Source organism: Rhea pennata, chromosome 2, assembly GCF_028389875.1.
Source record: "Rhea pennata isolate bPtePen1 chromosome 2, bPtePen1.pri, whole genome shotgun sequence".
Lineage (NCBI taxonomy): Eukaryota > Metazoa > Chordata > Aves > Rheiformes > Rheidae > Rhea > Rhea pennata.
Window position 1 is genome coordinate 140,098,693 of NC_084664.1, and position 17,024 is coordinate 140,115,716.

At 43.6% G+C, this 17,024-nt stretch overlaps 1 protein-coding gene across 1 annotated transcript in view; it reads left to right on the plus strand.

Moving 5' to 3' along the window:
• Nucleotides 1-281: 281 nt before the first annotated feature.
• NIPAL2 (NIPA like domain containing 2) overlaps nt 282-17,024 on the plus strand; it is a 52,638-nt gene continuing 35,895 nt past the window's right edge. The window contains exon 1 of the mRNA XM_062568552.1: nt 282-386. Coding sequence (XP_062424536.1) covers nt 282-386 — 105 coding nt within the window. The remainder of the gene's footprint in view (nt 387-17,024) is intronic.

The following is a 17,024-nucleotide window of genomic DNA, read 5'->3' on the forward strand; positions in this document are numbered from 1 at the left end:
AGCAGGGAGGAATGAATAATTTGGCCATTAGATTTGGGCCCTGATTTGAAGGAGTTAACTTCCCAGGCTGCCCTTTCGGAGCAGGGTGGGGCGTGGGGAAGGCAGAAAGGAAAAAAAAAAGGCACCTGAATGCCCGGGGAAGGAGCAGCAAAGCTTGCTGGAAAACCTGCTTCCCTCTCCTATGCTTCTTGCCCCAAATACTCCCAAAGTGAGCCCTCCCTCCTGGCCACCTCTCCCACCAGCCCTGTGGCCCTGCTCCGGCGGAGGCCTGAGGGTGGGCGATGGGCGCCCTCCCCACGTGGGAGCCAGCCGCTGTGAATGTGACCTTCGGGGGCCCGGGGGCTGGGAGCGGGCCCCTCTCCAGCCCCTGGTACCACGCCGCCAAGGTAAGCACCAGCCCCACAGCTCTGCACCAGGATCCAGACTCAGCAGAGGAATGGAGCGGGTGTCAAAATTTCCATTTCTCTTCTCTGAAGAGCCCCCTTTGCTGCTTATACCCTCTTCTTCCTCGCCAGCTTCCCTGTCGCTCAGCCCAGGCCTCCCATGCTGGGAGCCCCCAGCATCGCTCCCCAGAGCGAGTAACCCTTTTGGGGCAGTAATGGGGGAAAAGAGTGGCCTGTCATGTGCTAGAGCATTGCTGGTTTTTGTCATCGGTGTTTTCGTCGTTGTCAGTGCTGACAGTGTATTTGGTATTTGGGAGACTGGAAAACAGAAACCGAAGTGGCCTCCGCGAACTAACAAGTAGAAGCATCTGCTAACAATAAAAAAGAATTGGAGGCTGATTAAACTCTTTACCTCTTCCCTGCTTTTTGTTTCACCAGCTAGAAGCATTGGAGGATACTCAACATTCTTGTTTTTTTGCTGCACAAGAAGCAAACCACTTTTTTTATGCAAAACATTGATATAAATTGTGCAGAAAATGGCTTGCAACTAACTGCTCTTTCTGCAAATGGCCCCAGAGCAGGTCATAACCTCAGGAGGGTCCCCAAAACTTTCCCCTCTGGATTCTGCATCCACTACTGGGTGGATATCCAGATGGAAGGAGGCATTTCTCAGGTCCCTGTTCTCAGAGGATGGGAAAACTGTGCATTGCTGCCCTGGCCTCCCTGGGTGGGGGGACTCCTGCTGCTCCCGTGCTGGATCATGGTTGGTGGCGAAGCTTCCCGGGGGCCGGAGCCATGCTTTCTTAGGGGAGGCATGGCCAGAGGGGTATCATGGCTTGGGAGTCAGGCCTTGGTGCTGGGAGCACTCACTGATCTGCAGAGGGGAGGGGAGGGGCAGCCTTGGCGCAGAGGACACCCATCTGCACCCGAGAGTGGAGTCAGGGGTTTGCTTGCAAAACATCCCAGTCCTGCTCCTGTACTTTTTGGGTTGGTTGTGTGAGAACTGCTATTTTATAAGTCTAGTAGTTTTCTGGGGAGTCCTGAACTGGTTTTTGGCATTGCTTGGGTACCAGCAGGAAAGGCTTTGATTTTCTGTGCTTTGATTTTCATGTACAAGTGAGGTTTTGGAGGAGGTAATGCATAACTATGGGTCATATGTTGAGATCAGCCTTCATTTTCCCAAGAGTTAAGTACTTTTGTGCACCCTCATTTTCACATTTTACTTTTTTAGAAGTATGAGAAACCATTTTCTCCTTCCATTTCAGAAAAATGGACTGTCCTAGCTGTGTTAGAGGATCAGCATGGTTTCAGGTTTGCATACAGAGGCTCTTTCCCTCCCCCTTTTCCTGAGGCCCTTTCTTCCTCTCCTTGGTTTGGTTTTGAGGAGATTCTAGATCTACCAGAGACGATACTAGCACTGGCTCTTATCTGCCTTGAAATACCCTGGGAAAGCTGAGGGGAATTGCTTCTGAGGAGAGTATTTTCCAGTCTTTTTAGTCCCATAAACCATCAGGAGGTGAAAGACTGAGCTCTCCTTTGAACAGCAGCTAGGCATTGGCTCAGCTGCCTGACCATAGCCACCTAGGCACCTGAGACAACCATGTGGGTCTGACAGATCTTACACGGGCGTTGGAGGAAATCCATATTAGACTAAGCCCTAAGGGACATCTCTAAACAGGGAGCTCACTGGAAAGAGTTAAAATGCCTGTGTCCACATGGTTGTGTATCGTAATGCCTTCTCGTGCTGGCATCACATTTGCTTTCAATTGTTTATCATGGTTATTCTCCTGCCAGCTCTCTGATCAGGCTAATTGGTGCTTGCTGTTGGCGTGAGGAAGCAGGGGAATGTGTGGCATGGGACAAAGGCTGGAGGCAGGACTCTCCTTGGCATCAGAGGATTTAGCTTGATTGATGCTGCTTGAGCAACTGCACATCTGAAATCTGGCAAAATAGTATCCCGCACTCTGACAACCTTCCCTGACCGAGCCCCGTGCTGTGTGTTGTGGGACATGAACGTGTTCAATGATGTTGTAAAATCTGATGTAATATGCACTTAGTTACCTGAAGCATTTCCTGACAAACTAATATTACGGTAATATTTTGGGTCTGCTGGAGTAATGAACATAAGAAGCTACCACATGTGGATCTGGTCTGCTTAGCAGAAAGTGTATATAATTGTTTCAGCTTAATCCTTTTTTATTTCCCTTGGCACTTCTCAATGTTGTTTATTTATTTGCAGTGTGGTTGTTTATGGGCAAAAAACATTTTGCAAGTTTAGTTGAGATTAGTAACTACAGCATTACTCTTGTTTTGCCTTTGTATCAGGGAAGGAGAAAAGAGCTCAGTGGGAATAATCAATAAAGGCTCGGATGTAATAATTCTTCCATAACTCAGTATTTCACATGGCTGTTGTTGTGTATAGTCACTGTGTGTGGTTGTTAAAGTGTGGAAGCTGAGCCAGAAGGTGAAATTCATTTTACTTCTGCTTCTTTTTCCTCCTTTGCCTGTCTCTTAATAAACTCAGAGTTGTTACTGGCTGCCCAGACACTCACCTCGAGAGATTGTTTTATTTCATGAATTGTGGCAATAAATCATTTCAGTTACATCCTTGAGGTTTAAAATGTTGACAGCTCCTTCAAATAGATCTATGGCTTTGTGTTCCATGACAATATATCATGGTCTGTCACAGGCCTTTCGCGCAGGTGGAGATTATGTGCAGTGAGGAAACCTGATCCTTCATGTGGTCTAATCAGCGGTCAGTGTGAGGCTACTATCAGGTGCAATGAGAAATCCCAAGGATTAAACACATCATTGTGAGGTCTTTCTATGCTGCCTCCTACTGTATACGTGAAATCTAGATAGAACACCACAATGAAGGCTTTAGCTAATTCTGTCAAGCTGAAAGTCTTCAGTGCTTCAGCTGACCCTGCTTTGCAGAGGGCTCGATGCTGCCATGCAACATCTATAGACGAGAAGCCTCAGCAGTGTGAGGGCATAGTTTGATCACACTTTCTTCTGGTGGCAGCACAGTCCCTGGTGGTGTTCCTGCTGCCACGGGGTGCTGCTGCCATTGGGTTGTGAGGGACCCAGTGCATGCGGACAGGGAGCTGCCACCATGGAGAAAAAGGTTATTTCTCCATTTTCCTCAGCTGAAGAAGCACCTTCGCAGACAGTGAAGACCTCTTCAACTGGCACTACTACCAGAGAAAATGGTCATCGTATCCCACAGATTTTCATCAGTGAAAGCTCCAGAGCAAGTCAAGGGGTCCACAGAAATGGGAGTAGGAGCCACAAGGGTGGCATGGCCCTTCCAAGCAAGGCAGCTTTCCCCTGCAAGCAGTGATCACCACATATTAACAAACTATTAAAGTGTGAAAGGTAAATGGTGCAAAATCTCCATTTTTTTTTCCACTTCAAGTGTTTTTTCTTTTCTTTTCTTTTCTTTTTTTCTTTTTCTTTCTTTCTTTCTTTCTTTTTTTTTTTTTTTTAATGTTCTTTTCCTGGTATCTGTAGGGTTCTTCGTGCTCCCTGATGGACTGCAGATGTTAACTGTTTCAGGTTAATAGTAGAGCAGTCCCTAAGCATGCCTTTACTGCTCTCCTCATTTGCAAAGACTGTAGCAAAAAGTTATCCTCCCTCTCCTAGCTCCTTGTTCCAAAATTATTCACTGAAAACAAACAAGAGTATGCAAACATTAATTCTTCTTCACCATGTATAACCTCCTTGTTCTTTGCAACAGGACAGACTATTTCAGCTTCCTTTATGGTATGGACTGGATGTGTACAGGGCAAAAATGCATAGGGTTTCCTTAGGTGGGAAATGTATATTATTTCAGCCCTGATAAATCAAAAGTTGGGAAATGGATATTTGTTCAGTCTTAGAAAACATCTTTTTTGAATCAATTATAGAGAATCCAAAAACCAAATATTACATTAAAAAAAAAACAATGCTTATAATGAAAAAGCATTGCAAACAGTTGCTGTCAGTGCTGATACAAGCTCTTCCAGTGTTGTTGCCACTGTTGGGAATTCAGCATCAGCTCCACTGTTCAGTGCCTGTTTCATTAAGCTCTGCTAGAAGGGGAAGTGTTGCTCTGGATTGTAAATGCAGGACTGTCAGCCGGGCCGGCTTTCTACTCAATCTTTCAGACTCTGCCAGAGTTGTAGGTCTGATTTGCTGGAGGCTGTACTCTGATTAGCTGTAGTGTGAGCAAGAAGTTGACAGGAGAAAGCAAAATAAAGTACAGGTTAGAAAGGACTATCCGCATCTTTTGTACAGCCTTCCTATATCCATTCTGCCGTGTCAAACATCAGTCGTCCCTGCAGACGTGAGGATTGAAATTAGCATACAGTTTATGCAGACTGCAGCCTCGAGGTTAAAGAAAGATCAGCTGCTATGTGGTAACTTACTCATTACAAAGATAAGGGAAATAATCGTAGGAGAGCCTTACTCCTAGCCTGCCTCCCTTGTGATGTACCATAGGCAAATTTGTATCAATGTAACTCAAATTCCTTAGGGAAATGCAGCTTTCCCTCCCCCTCCCCAACTCTTCCCATCACTGTAAGCAGAGTAGGTGTAAGCCGTGTACCTTACTATAGAGGACACAGAGATGGCATGGCTGGTTTGAGAGTGATATTGTGGTGGAGAAAGCAGCACAAGGACCTGTGATAGTCTGAGGAATGACCCATTTGTCTGGTTCATACCCATGACTACCCTAAGTCCCTGAACTTCTATGAAGGCATAGCCTGCCCTTGGGGGCAGCAAACCGACTCAGCTCCAGGTTTTGGGCTCTAGGCACATAGACCCAAAGCAAATGCTACCGATGGAAGGCTCCATCCTCCAACTTTTCTGAGCACTTTTGTCTCCTCAGGCTTACTGGCAGAGCTGCTTGAACGAGTGCTTTCTAGCCTGACAGCTAAAAGTAGCTGGTGAGCAAAGCCCTTTTATTTTAGCTGATGAATCACCACTCATTTTGATGGGAATCAGCTTGGTGGCCTTCTCCTGAACAGCCAACACATGGGAAACAACTGCCTGCACCATGCTGGGGCTGCCGAGAGCTTGTCCCCTGACTATCCATGGGTTATTTTTTCTAAATCTCAGACTGCTTTCAGTGTCTTTTTCCTTCCTGTTTTAGTAAAATGAGTCTGGTTTTGAGTTTCTCTGAGGACTTCTGCATTTGTTTTTTTTTTAGTGATTAATACGACAGTGAGTGAAATGGAGGCTTTTTAATTATGCTAATTTGGTTTAAGAGGTTTGCAAATGTTAATTTGAAAATTTCTAGGCAGTAACAAGCACTATAAATCTTTCAATTTGTCAGGAAGTGGGGGGTGCAGGAAGAGCAAGGAAACTTCAGGCACAAATGTTAACATATTCTGTCTAATGCAGAAATTAGTTCTGCTGTGGACTGCTTTAAAATAGTATTTTTTCAGAAAGTGTCTCAGACATCCTTCTTAGCCATTGTGGTGCTTGAAACATAGACACTTGACACCAGCACAGTGATTCAAAGCAGCAGGATTAGATTTACTATAGGGCTAGCAGAGGAGAGTGGGTGCTTCTCTTCCCTTAGTTGGCATTGAGCTGGAAACACCAGCAAGTCTGAACTCCTGCTCTCGTCTGGAGTGAGGGCATGGCTCGGTGTGGGGCTTTGGGCCCTCTGTCTGCTCAGGGACATCAAGTCTTCTGCTGTGGATAGGCACCAAGCCATGCAGCACAACTGGAGGAGGAGTATGTGTCTTTGACCTCTGGGTTATAGAGGAGATTATTTCTTTGGCAGAGCTGTCTTGTGTTTCAAACTAAGAGAGATAGCAATGCAGGGCTGGAAAGGCAGCAAGCAAGTAGGAGCCACTTTATGAGGGTTAAGGCAGCCAGTGTGAAGGGTGAGGTTCTAGTCCCAGACACCTGGACTTTCTGGATGCAGTGGCTTACATATTACTAGGGTACAGGAAAAATCTCAAATAGAAACCCTCTAGGGCAGCAGAAACTGGAACCAGGGCTCCGCTGTCCTGCCTGGGTCTCCAGACTTCTAGGAACCAAGGACACATTCCCTGCTCTCCTCCTTGTCTCATCCCTCTTTTATTCTTGCCTGTACAATGGTGAAGTTTCAACAGGAAGGACAGGCCTGTAGCCTTGCGGTGAGGACGTAGCACAGGCTCAGGAGAGTGTGAATAAATATCTCACAACCTAATTAAATATTCCACCCTCTAGACTACTCTGTAAATTATAAACTTAAAGTGCCTATGGCTGCTCTGTTGATTTTGGTGTCTCCCAGCCATGCCTGGGAGTTACAAGGTGACTTACTGCTTAGGCAAACACCTGTTTGCAAGTGAGATTTCATGAGGTGACTGAGTTGATATTAAGTGCCACCATAATGGGTGGTGTTGCTCCTGTCCTCAGTCTGTACTTCTACTGTTTCGCTTGTCCCAGTACTCATTTGACTCCTTGAGGCATTTCAACGAACTAAGCTGACTGGAAAATACTCACTTACTTATTTTTTTAAATAAAAGTTATCCTGCACGTAAAATCTCTCCTGTGACTTTATGGTCTCTTATGATTTTGTGATCCAAAGTGTAGGAACCAGTGTATCTTTGTCTTTGGGGTTAGATGCTTCAGGGGAGAAGTATTTTTCTACTGCTCTTTGAAACTGATGTGTGATCTTCCTCCTCCTATGCCCTGGAAGCTGTTTTTGGACATCTGAAAGAAGATATCTGAATTTTATCTTGCACATCTCCAGTAGTCTAGTGGATCTGATTAACTCCTGTTTGAAGAAATCAAAAGAATTCTGATGGCTCAAGTATAAATTAGAGCAAGTTCAAAAAGCAGGGTTTTAGAAACACACTAGAACATGCACTTCAGTCATAAGGGCCAGGAGAGACCTTGGACTAAGCTAAGGCTGTGATCATTCCATTCGGAGTTTTGGTGACATGAATAAAGTGTTATGTTCATGTGTATAATGTCACCACAGATTGTCCCAGAAGAATAACATTTGTTAATGTGAACAGTTGGGAGGTATGCTTTCCATTCTGTGACTAATCTGGACTTTGAAACATACCACCAGAAGCTTCAGAAGGCAGCCAGTTGGTGCGCGAATCAACGCCAGGCCTGGAGCATAAATGTAAAGATATGTGGCAGTGATACTTGGAGAGGAGTACACTCAAAAGTAAATAATCAATATCTAAGCAGGCAAATGTGCACTGCTTAAAGTGAGGTTATACCAGTGTAACTCCATTCTCCTCCATAATATGTATAGCTTATTTACATCATCTAGACTAGAAGCTTTGCTCTTGTTTGGTGATATACACCATTTTGCCCTTAAAGAGTAAATGATGAGATTTTGGAATTGTGATAAAGAGAAATCCCAAGATTTTTGAAGCTTAACTCTTGGATGAAGCGTGAAGTGACTTGCTGGCTATATTCCCCTTTGTATCCTTATGATACAAAAACAGCCCTGTGATGCAGAGGACTACGGGATACTGACCCACAGTGTTAAGTGCAAGATTTGGAGGAAATTCCTCTACATGTGAAAACAATGACTCACAGTGAAGTAAGCGCTGGCTCTTTGAACATGGCTGCTTCGTGCTGGCTGAGGTAAAGTAGTAACATAGAAGTAAATATCCTCTTGTAGACTAACCTAACTCTTGCTGACATTTAATCATCTTGAACTGAATCAGCTCCATGAGAGCTAAAATCTGCACCAGGGTCTAAGCTAACATGTCTGATGATGTAACTGTTCTCCTGCTCAAAACAAAGTCATTTTGCCAGCTGATATGGATTGCACTTGAAGCCTTTAACGGTCAAAGATACCTCCATTGGAAGGAGGTTATCATGAAAATCAAACCAAAATATGGCCTTTGTTTACATAAAAGACATGTCCCCTAATACATAGTGCCAATTAAAAGCAGTTTAACATTTTTGTGTTTCTTCTTGGGAGTAAATTGATCCTGATTCCATTTAATTTGCTTTGTGACTCTGAATTGCTCTTAATATTTTTCTTTCTTTTTTTGTTTCTTTAAGGTTTTTTTTCATCTTCTGTTTTAGACTTGTTGTTACTAGGCTGTCATATTTATTGACTTCTAATGACATTCATCTCTGTGCTTTGTTTTTCTCTCTTTCTGTGACAATCTGTTGCTCCCTGAAGTGCCTGAGGCAATGTGAACATTATCATTCAGTGTATGTGTTATCAAGTGGCAATGACTCGGTCATCAATTCCGGATGACAGACAGCAAAGCTTGTAGTGTCTGCAGAAGGCTCAGTCAAGCAAAGAATAGCAGCTTTCATCTGATCAGGATGCTAGCTGCATCTCTTGACCATGGATCAGGGTTTACTAGGACAAATTGAAGAGGAGCATGTGGCTTACGAGACCATAAACATGATAGCATATAACTTAGTAACAGGGTGCTCAATTCCCATTCATTATTTTCTTTCCTAAAAGAGAGTAGAGAGAATTTATCTTCACAGCACCTGGCTGTATAATACTCCTTGTCAGGCAGAAGGTCTGTAACTGTTACATCTCCTACCAAGATTTATGTTCCAGAAGAAAGCCAACATATTCTATGTTTGGAGAGCTCATGAAAGCTATACTTGCTGAAAGATCAGTAATACTTAAAACTGGGGGGAAAAAATACTTGTTATTTCTTTGTTTGATTTAAGTGCAGCAAAGAACATGAATGGTAAAAAAGGGACCTAGAATGAATTATCCAGCTAAACTGATTACTGCAGTGGAAGGCAACTCTGTAATAGATGATCTGGATTCCTGTGAACTAGACACCTATTCTGTGTGTCAACACTCCCATCGAACTTCACAATACTTCACACTAACAGGTCACAGTTTGTAATAAAAGATCAAAAAGCACAAGTGTAATGTGTCACAGGAAGATGCAAGAAAAAAACAAGGCCATTGCCTCTATCTCAGATCCTGGCAAAAATTTTGCATACAAGTTACAGTACAAGAACCTATAATTTCTCTGAAGAATTTATTGGCTGATCAGCTCATGATCATCAAATTTGCATCTTAAAGTTTTGGCCCAGTAGCATTTGTGAATTAAGAGGCATCTGTCTGTTTGTGTGTGCATCCACGTATATCTGTGTGAATAGTTCAGTGTAAGACCTTATGTTTTTAACATTATCACTAGTAATCTAACAGTTGTTTATATCAAAATGAATAATGTTGCTAATCAGAAGTTCTGCCTTTTGGAGTCCAGTCATTTTTTTTGCATTACAAACTGTCTATAATTGATTAATGTTTTCTGTGGAAATGAAGCTGGGAGGGCCAAGTCCATGAGGTGCAGGAAGGAAAGCAAGAAACTAATATACAACACCCTTGCTCTGTTGGAACAGCTGACTGGAAGGGCCTTTGGGCTGCTCCTTCCCTTATCATATAATCATAATTCTTTTCACTGAGGAATCAAGCTTCATCCTAAATGAAGTTGGATTTTCTTTTTTCTTTTTTTTTCTTTTTGTCCCTCCCCTGTTGTTACTCCTGTTAGAAGCTGTTCTGAAATGTCACAAGCTTGGAAGTCTTCTCAGTTCCAGCTGACACTTACCACTGGCCTGTGTATGTGGCAGTAAGGTTTGACAACTGGGCTGCTGCATGTTTGCTGGGGTTGTGACGTGGGGAAGGGTTTTTGTGCACATTGAAGGAAGGGTTAGTTAGAGACTAGATGGGAAACAAGCCTTCCTTCACTGGAAAGCGGTGCACGAGAAGCGCATGCTGGAAAAGGCATGTCATTTCTCTGCTCCTCTCGGCTTATAAAGAGAGACTTTTATGTAGAAGTTCTTTCAGGATTTGGTAAATAATGTATTGAGTTGGCTACATTACTGTCAGGGCTTTGTGTATCTGAGTTAAGTGGAATTTGAAATAGCTCATTTATACTCCAGAAAGGCTTTTACTGCAACAACAAAAGGGAATGAGCTAGGCATGTTTTGTTTAGAGGCATGTTTGTGTGTTCACGCAGGCCCAGCCATCTCTCCAACAGTGCTCTGAGCCTTGTCCTACAACCCAACGTAACATTTAACAGCATAATTCACTGTTGTTCAAATAGCTGTCTTTGAGCTTGCCGATGGTTCTGGCCGTGGGCTGAGCTAGCGTTGTCTCCTGCAGCCAGATGTGGGGCGGTCCAGCTCCCCATGAGCCCCATATCTCCTCAGTGGTGGGACCTGCTCTCTCCCTGGCTCTCGATTTAGGTGTCAGGGAGCCACATGAAGCTGAGAGAGGAGCAGTGCAGCCCCTCTGAGCGTGAGCCAGGCTACAGCTTCTGAGAGTTAATATTCATAGGCTTTTAGGGGTCCAGCTCATACACCTGGAACCAGATGGGGTCAAACTGGAGCAGGCAGAACGGCTGCTCCCAGGTGGCTTTAGAGGAGGACCGCTGAGCAGACTGGCGCTCTCGTGAGTCAGCGCTGGTCAGGCGATGCTGGCTTGCCTCCTTGTTTCTCCTGAGGGAGACTGGCAAATGTTTAAAAATCCTATTGTTGCTTTTCTGGGTATGTAATTGCTGTAGCTGCCATAGAGATTTAATGTGACGGTCCTTGAGAAAATCTTTCTATTAAGATGTTATCAACCATGATCACAATTTTTAGATCTTCTGTTATACACTCATTGGAAAGGTTTTTATTTGTAAGCTAACAGACAGTGTTAAAAACATGAAATGCGCTGTGATTGTGCAGCAAAATATCCCAGGGTAGTCACTTGAGAAACAGTGTAACAATGTGGTCTCCTTCCCCGTTCTCCCATTTATTTCTAATTCTGAGATTTGATTTCTGAATAGAAGAAAAGGAAATTTAAGAGATGGGAGGTTTGGCTGTAACTCTTTGAAAAGGAAAAAAAAATTATTCATAATCCTTGTCAACATTACAGTAAGTAGATACATTTATATATGACCTTGGAGAGCATATCAAAAGTTACTTTAGTACATTTTACAACCCATATTCTTCATCTCAGTTTGGTACCCATTATAGACATTCCATAAAGTAATCAGAGACTGATAAATATAAATAAGATCTCACGAAAATAATTTAAAGCATTGGGCTGAATAGAAGGGGCCCACTGCTGTGGTTTCTATATCTTCGCAAGTTCCCACACACATTTTATACCTTATTATGTTCTTCTTCCAGCCTGTATAGTTTGTCTCTTTTCCAGAACAAAAGGTATATTCTAAATCTATGAGCTAATGAGATATAAAAGCTGGTAAAAGCAAGGCTGTAATATTTGTAAATTTGGCACTTTATCAGCCATGATTTGGAATCCGACCTAGTCATTTGTAACCAACCTGGTAACCATCCCGTCTCCATTCAAATTTACCCTGAGTTTGTTACCAAGTTCTCCTCTCTCCTTCTGTTCCTAACACACACGGTGCCAAATGTTTTAATTCTTTCCTTCTTGTGTATTGAACAATGTCCTTTGTCTTTTATGTCACAATGTATTTTCGTTGCATGTTCCAACACTGATAATTGCTCTTTCACTATTATTTCAGGTCTTCTTCAGTGCTTCATGTGGGCCTGAACTGTATGAATATACAAATTGCACTATGAAAAACCACTGAAACAAGGACCTTGTTTTCTTTATATGTCTTTAAAGCACTGAGTACTGCTAGAGCTCTATAAATAATAATAGCTAAATGATAAGCCTCTCCTAATTCCACGTGGTGTCTTTTTCAAAAATATGTTTTTTGTTAAGGACTCTGAATTCCCTTTATTTCAGAGTTAACTCAGGATTTGAAAGTTCTAGGAGGCATTTTTTCCCCCCCAAAGATTGTTTTCTTGTAAGATCCATAGTTATCTGGCAAAATTCTAATTACTGGAAACTAACTGTAGTTTTTGAAGCAGTATATATTATTGTATTTGTTAAAAACACTTTTAGATTGCAAAGAAATGCAGAAATATAGAAAAACAGGAGGAACAGTTTAACTACTTTTGATAAGTGAGCTGACAGCATATATTAGAAGCATTTTTTTCTATTCATCAGTTTAACTTACAGCAGTAGAAAGTTTCCATAAATAATGGCCATATACCTTTTTTTAATGCAAATAAGTTAATCTTTCTAAGTTTTCATTTCACAGTCCTGGCAAAGCTGCAGTTCAGTGTGCATTAAGAAAACATACATGCAGGATGTGTAAATTGTATCTCACTGTGTAACTAAGTTTCTGATGCAGATTTTAGTCTGCAGGGGTAAATTTATCAGAATTAGTGCCAAGGGTTTACATTTGAGCCTGGTTCTCATTTACCATAAGCCTCTTACTTAGACAATAAAAAGAGACCTTGCATGCAAAAGGCTCTTTTAAAACATTGCCAGAGTGATGTGAAAAGGTTTTAGGGTAAATAAACGTCAGGTCCTGTGTGAGTGCCTGAAGCAGGATAGTGAGCAGCAATATAGCCTGCTGTCACTTATTTATTTTGATAGCAGTATGTTGCCATCTCACTAGGCAAATGGGGGCACTCTGAATAACGGCTCAAACTTTCCTTGCCCTCAACATGGGCTTGTCCAAGAGCCTCATGCAGCCAGGATAGGGGGACGCTGGCCAGCTGCAGAGGGTCCATGCTCTGGGCATAGCAACCCATTCCCTCGCCAGCTGCAGCTTTCACCGCACCAAGATGAGTCTGGGGCTTCTGGAGCACAGTTGCCTCAGGCAGCCGTGTGTATGGTCACGTCCCCTTGACCACCCTCATCACGGGCAAACAGTGTGGGGTCACCGTTTTAAAACCCTCACTGTGGCTTGTGAATTTTAATCCTCTTTCGATGTTAAACATTGGCAGGTGGCTTATAAAGAACATAATGCTAATGGTGTATATTTTGGGAGGTTTATTTTAAACTTGGAACAGTGCCTTGCTGGCCTCACAAATAGTTGTTTAATGCAAATGAGACAGTGGGGAGTGGGAACCAGGGAAGAGGAGGTCAGGGAAGGCTTTCCTTAGACTGGCTTTGCCACTGAGGAAAGTGTCCACTGATCCACTACCTCCACCTGTGGTCTGTGCACTCAGAGACTGTCTAGAAGAAGCTGTAAAGCTGGCAAATGACTTTCATAGCTTATCTGAAACCAAATTAAGGTGTAGGAATCAAATTTCCTTCTGGAAAGCTTAGGGCAGGATGATTCTGTGGTGAGCCTTGGGGTCAATGAAAACCTGAGGGAACATCTCCCTTGAAATCTAGGGTCTAACAAAGTAGCCTGGAGGTTTAAACACATGTTTTGGAGACAAATGGATTTGCATGTTCTGCCAATAGCTTGAATATTTCAAACTTTCTGCTGTAGAAGTACTTAATTATCTGAAGGAGTGCCATGGCTCTGAAATTGTGTCTGCAGCTGAGTTAGTTCATGGAGGTTGCCTCAGTCTTGCTTGTGGGAAGTCCTGTAGTGTTGTTAATAATATCACAACTGGAAACTCTGCGTTCAGAGAACATCATGTTTATTATTTATAAAACTGGCTGCACCACTCTTCTAGCCTCTGAAGGATGTCGAAGGGCAGATGCAGCACACATGAAGTCTTCTGCATCATAAGACAGGAACAGAAGGATCCTTGTAGCCTTCAGGGAAATACATCAACTATTTTAGTTTGATAGGTAATCTATGTTGTGTTGTGGGTCATCTTTCATTCATGTATGATTTTACTAGTCTGAGATATGGTACCTCACTTTTTCTCTCCTGCTTTGAGCACTACTGTGTGTTATAGCTCTTGTACATTAGAAAATGCCTGCTGGTTTAAGGTGGACTTTGACTTGTGAAGCTTTCAATTTATTTTTCCTCTTTCCTGCCTTTTGGCTTCCTTCTGTTTCTTTAACATTCTTGTGCCTGAGTATGAACTTGTACAAGAGAAGTTTGCCATACTACAGTTGCATGGTGTTACGGTACTTTCATCTCATCTCCCTGCATAGATCCATGTGATATTTGACCTTCTTAGTGCGTTGTACTCTGCTTTTAATCGTTAGGACTCTGTCCAGCCCTGAATTTAAAAGTATAGTGCTAGCACCATATTAACCAGAGCTCATTAACACATGTCAGTCCAGAGCAATCAATGCAGTATATATGCCAACAGCAATGCTCAGGTGAAACATGTGGTCATTACGATAAGATGACCTGAGCAATAAGGGTAAGTTTTGAGTCCAAACTGTCACTATGAATTTGCCTTGATCATACACATACTGGGTTGCTGAAGTTAAACTCGAGGGATTGTCATTTCCACACCTAAACACTCGTTTGTCTGGACCCCGAGGGTGCTCCCAGCATTCCCTGTCCCTGCCAGCCCCTGACCTCCTCCTGTCAGGTCCCAGACTCAGCTCAGCTCAGCCCGGGGCCGTCAGTCACTGCCCCGTGATGCCACAGCGCTGCTGACTACAGCTCTGCCACCGTCCTGCCCCTGCCCAGCCATGGGCCCCACAACACCCACACTGGCCCTGGCCCCAGTCCTGTGGTGATGTTTGATGCCCCCTGGGACCCTCCTCCCTCGGGGTGTTGGGACATGCTCTCGTGGCCAGGACCTGATCTGCCTTTTTGGGAGTCCCTGCCAGTACCAGCGCCTGGCCACAGGATGCCCCTGGCCTTCCAAGCTCCCTGACGTGGGGAATGGCTTTTAAACAAATTTGCATGGCCGCAGCAAAGCAATGCAAGTGTGATTTTGCCAGTCCCACACCTCAGGCTCCTGAGCGAAGCACGTGGCATCTGCTGTGGGAAGTGTCAGAGGCATGGACGTATATTTTGCCAGCTGGCTGTTTCAGCAGGTAAATTCATTGTAAGTATTGTCTGGGTTATTGCCGGTTATTCTGAAGAGCATCGCAGCTCGTGATGACCTTTGCTGCTGAATTGTGGGTTGGTGGCCTTTTGCCCTGGAAAAGGGGTTGGCGTTTCAACTCTGAGGCTTGGCTGGGCCGTGGTAAGACCCAAATAATTCTGAGCTACATGCCATGGGCTGGGTTTCCTTGCTGTTACTGCATGTTTTGAAGGCCTTCTCCTCAGTAGAAGCATACTCTAAAGCTGTATGAAGCTGCCTGGCATTGCAAAGGCTGGTATGTGGCTCTCCCAGTCCATTAGCTGAGCAAATTGTAGCTGCAGTAAATAGGTCACATATGCCAGTATTTCGCAGAAGATGAAATGACAGCTGAGCAGATGCGATTTTTAAGCTACTTTCTTTAACTTGTAAAAAGAACAATGATTTATGGGAGATTGTTCCGATTCAGATTATCAGATTAGAAAACTTGTAGAGGTGCACCACAAAGATATCTGAGCCAGACTCACATGTACCTAATACAGCAAGCATGCAAGATATGAAAGCAGTTGATTCCAGAGAGGCCACCAATGATCTATGGCATTGGAAGACTTCCTGCTGGAGTCCCTATTGGAACGGTATGTATAGCTGTAAAGGGGGCATTCAGCTCACAATCTGCTGGAGGTAGATACTCAAGTTGTCATAGGTACCCACGCATGAATGGGATTTTGCAAATGTTTTGGGGTGATATAGTGAACACACAGTTTTATTTTTTTTCCACCAGCTGCATGCAGGTGTTACCTCAAAAGAAAGAGACTCTTCTGGGAACTATTATTGACCATCACGGTCATTCCTATGGCAGGGAATCTGGTGAAGTGCCTTATGCCTGCCTCTTCAATAACTGAATTAATTTAAGACTGTAGGTAGGGATATTGCTCTACCTACCTGCCCCATGCAGATCAAGGTGGTGACCCTACCCATTTCCACCCCTCTGAATTGACAGCTATAGATGAGGACGACTGATTGTTCCCAGGAATTAGTTAGCTGCTGCCTCAACCATTTTATACTGAATGAACGATGTGCTTCAAGCTACCAAAAGTAGCTTGAAAGTTGGATGGAGAGCCATTGTGGGCTGTCTGGCTTGAGACTGACATGTGTTTCCTCCCTGGGATTCTGGTTGCCTCCTGAGTCCTGCACAGTGTCTATAACTCAGGACGGAGAGCTGGGATTAAGGAGCTTGAAGGGGTTATCTAGAGACTCAGTCATAAGGGCATGGTCAGATGCTGCAAAGAAAAAGTCACAGAGAGCCTGAGATTTCTGCTAGGGGTTGTGTGAATGTAACAAAATTACTTATGAGCAGCAATAAAATGATGGAGTATATGAGATGGTGGTTCCTGTTCTCTATTCCCTGCTGTTTCTTTTTTCTTACATCCTTCATGACAAAGCTGATAAGGCCACTTTTCCACTCAAAGGCACATTTCATTTAAAAAGAACAAGTCTTTGGGAGCAGGAAAGCAATTTTGGTTAAACTACAGATATATTGAAGTTGCCATGTGTGCAAAAAAAAAAAAAAAAAAAAAAAATTTACCTGCCAAGTGATCAAACTCTACAAAAGGTGTAGCACCAAGGCATCAGGGCCTCAGAAAGGAGAACCCATCCTCACTGCTCATGAGTGGCCAAACATGTGGGGCCATTTCATAGCATTTCTTCAGCATATAAGGAGGTCGCAAGGCAACTTATGTACCTGTAACAGTCCCTGTGCTTACCAGAGACTTCTAAGTGTGCAGAAATGGCTTGTCTCATGCTCCCCATTGCTCCAAGTTAGAGGTGTTCCATGAGCATGGAAAACATGCTGTGAGTGAGACCCTGGGATGTGCTACTGGAGTATCCTCTGGGACAGGAGGAAACTGGTCTAAGGGAGAGAGCATGTAAGATGGGAAGGCCATTCATTGG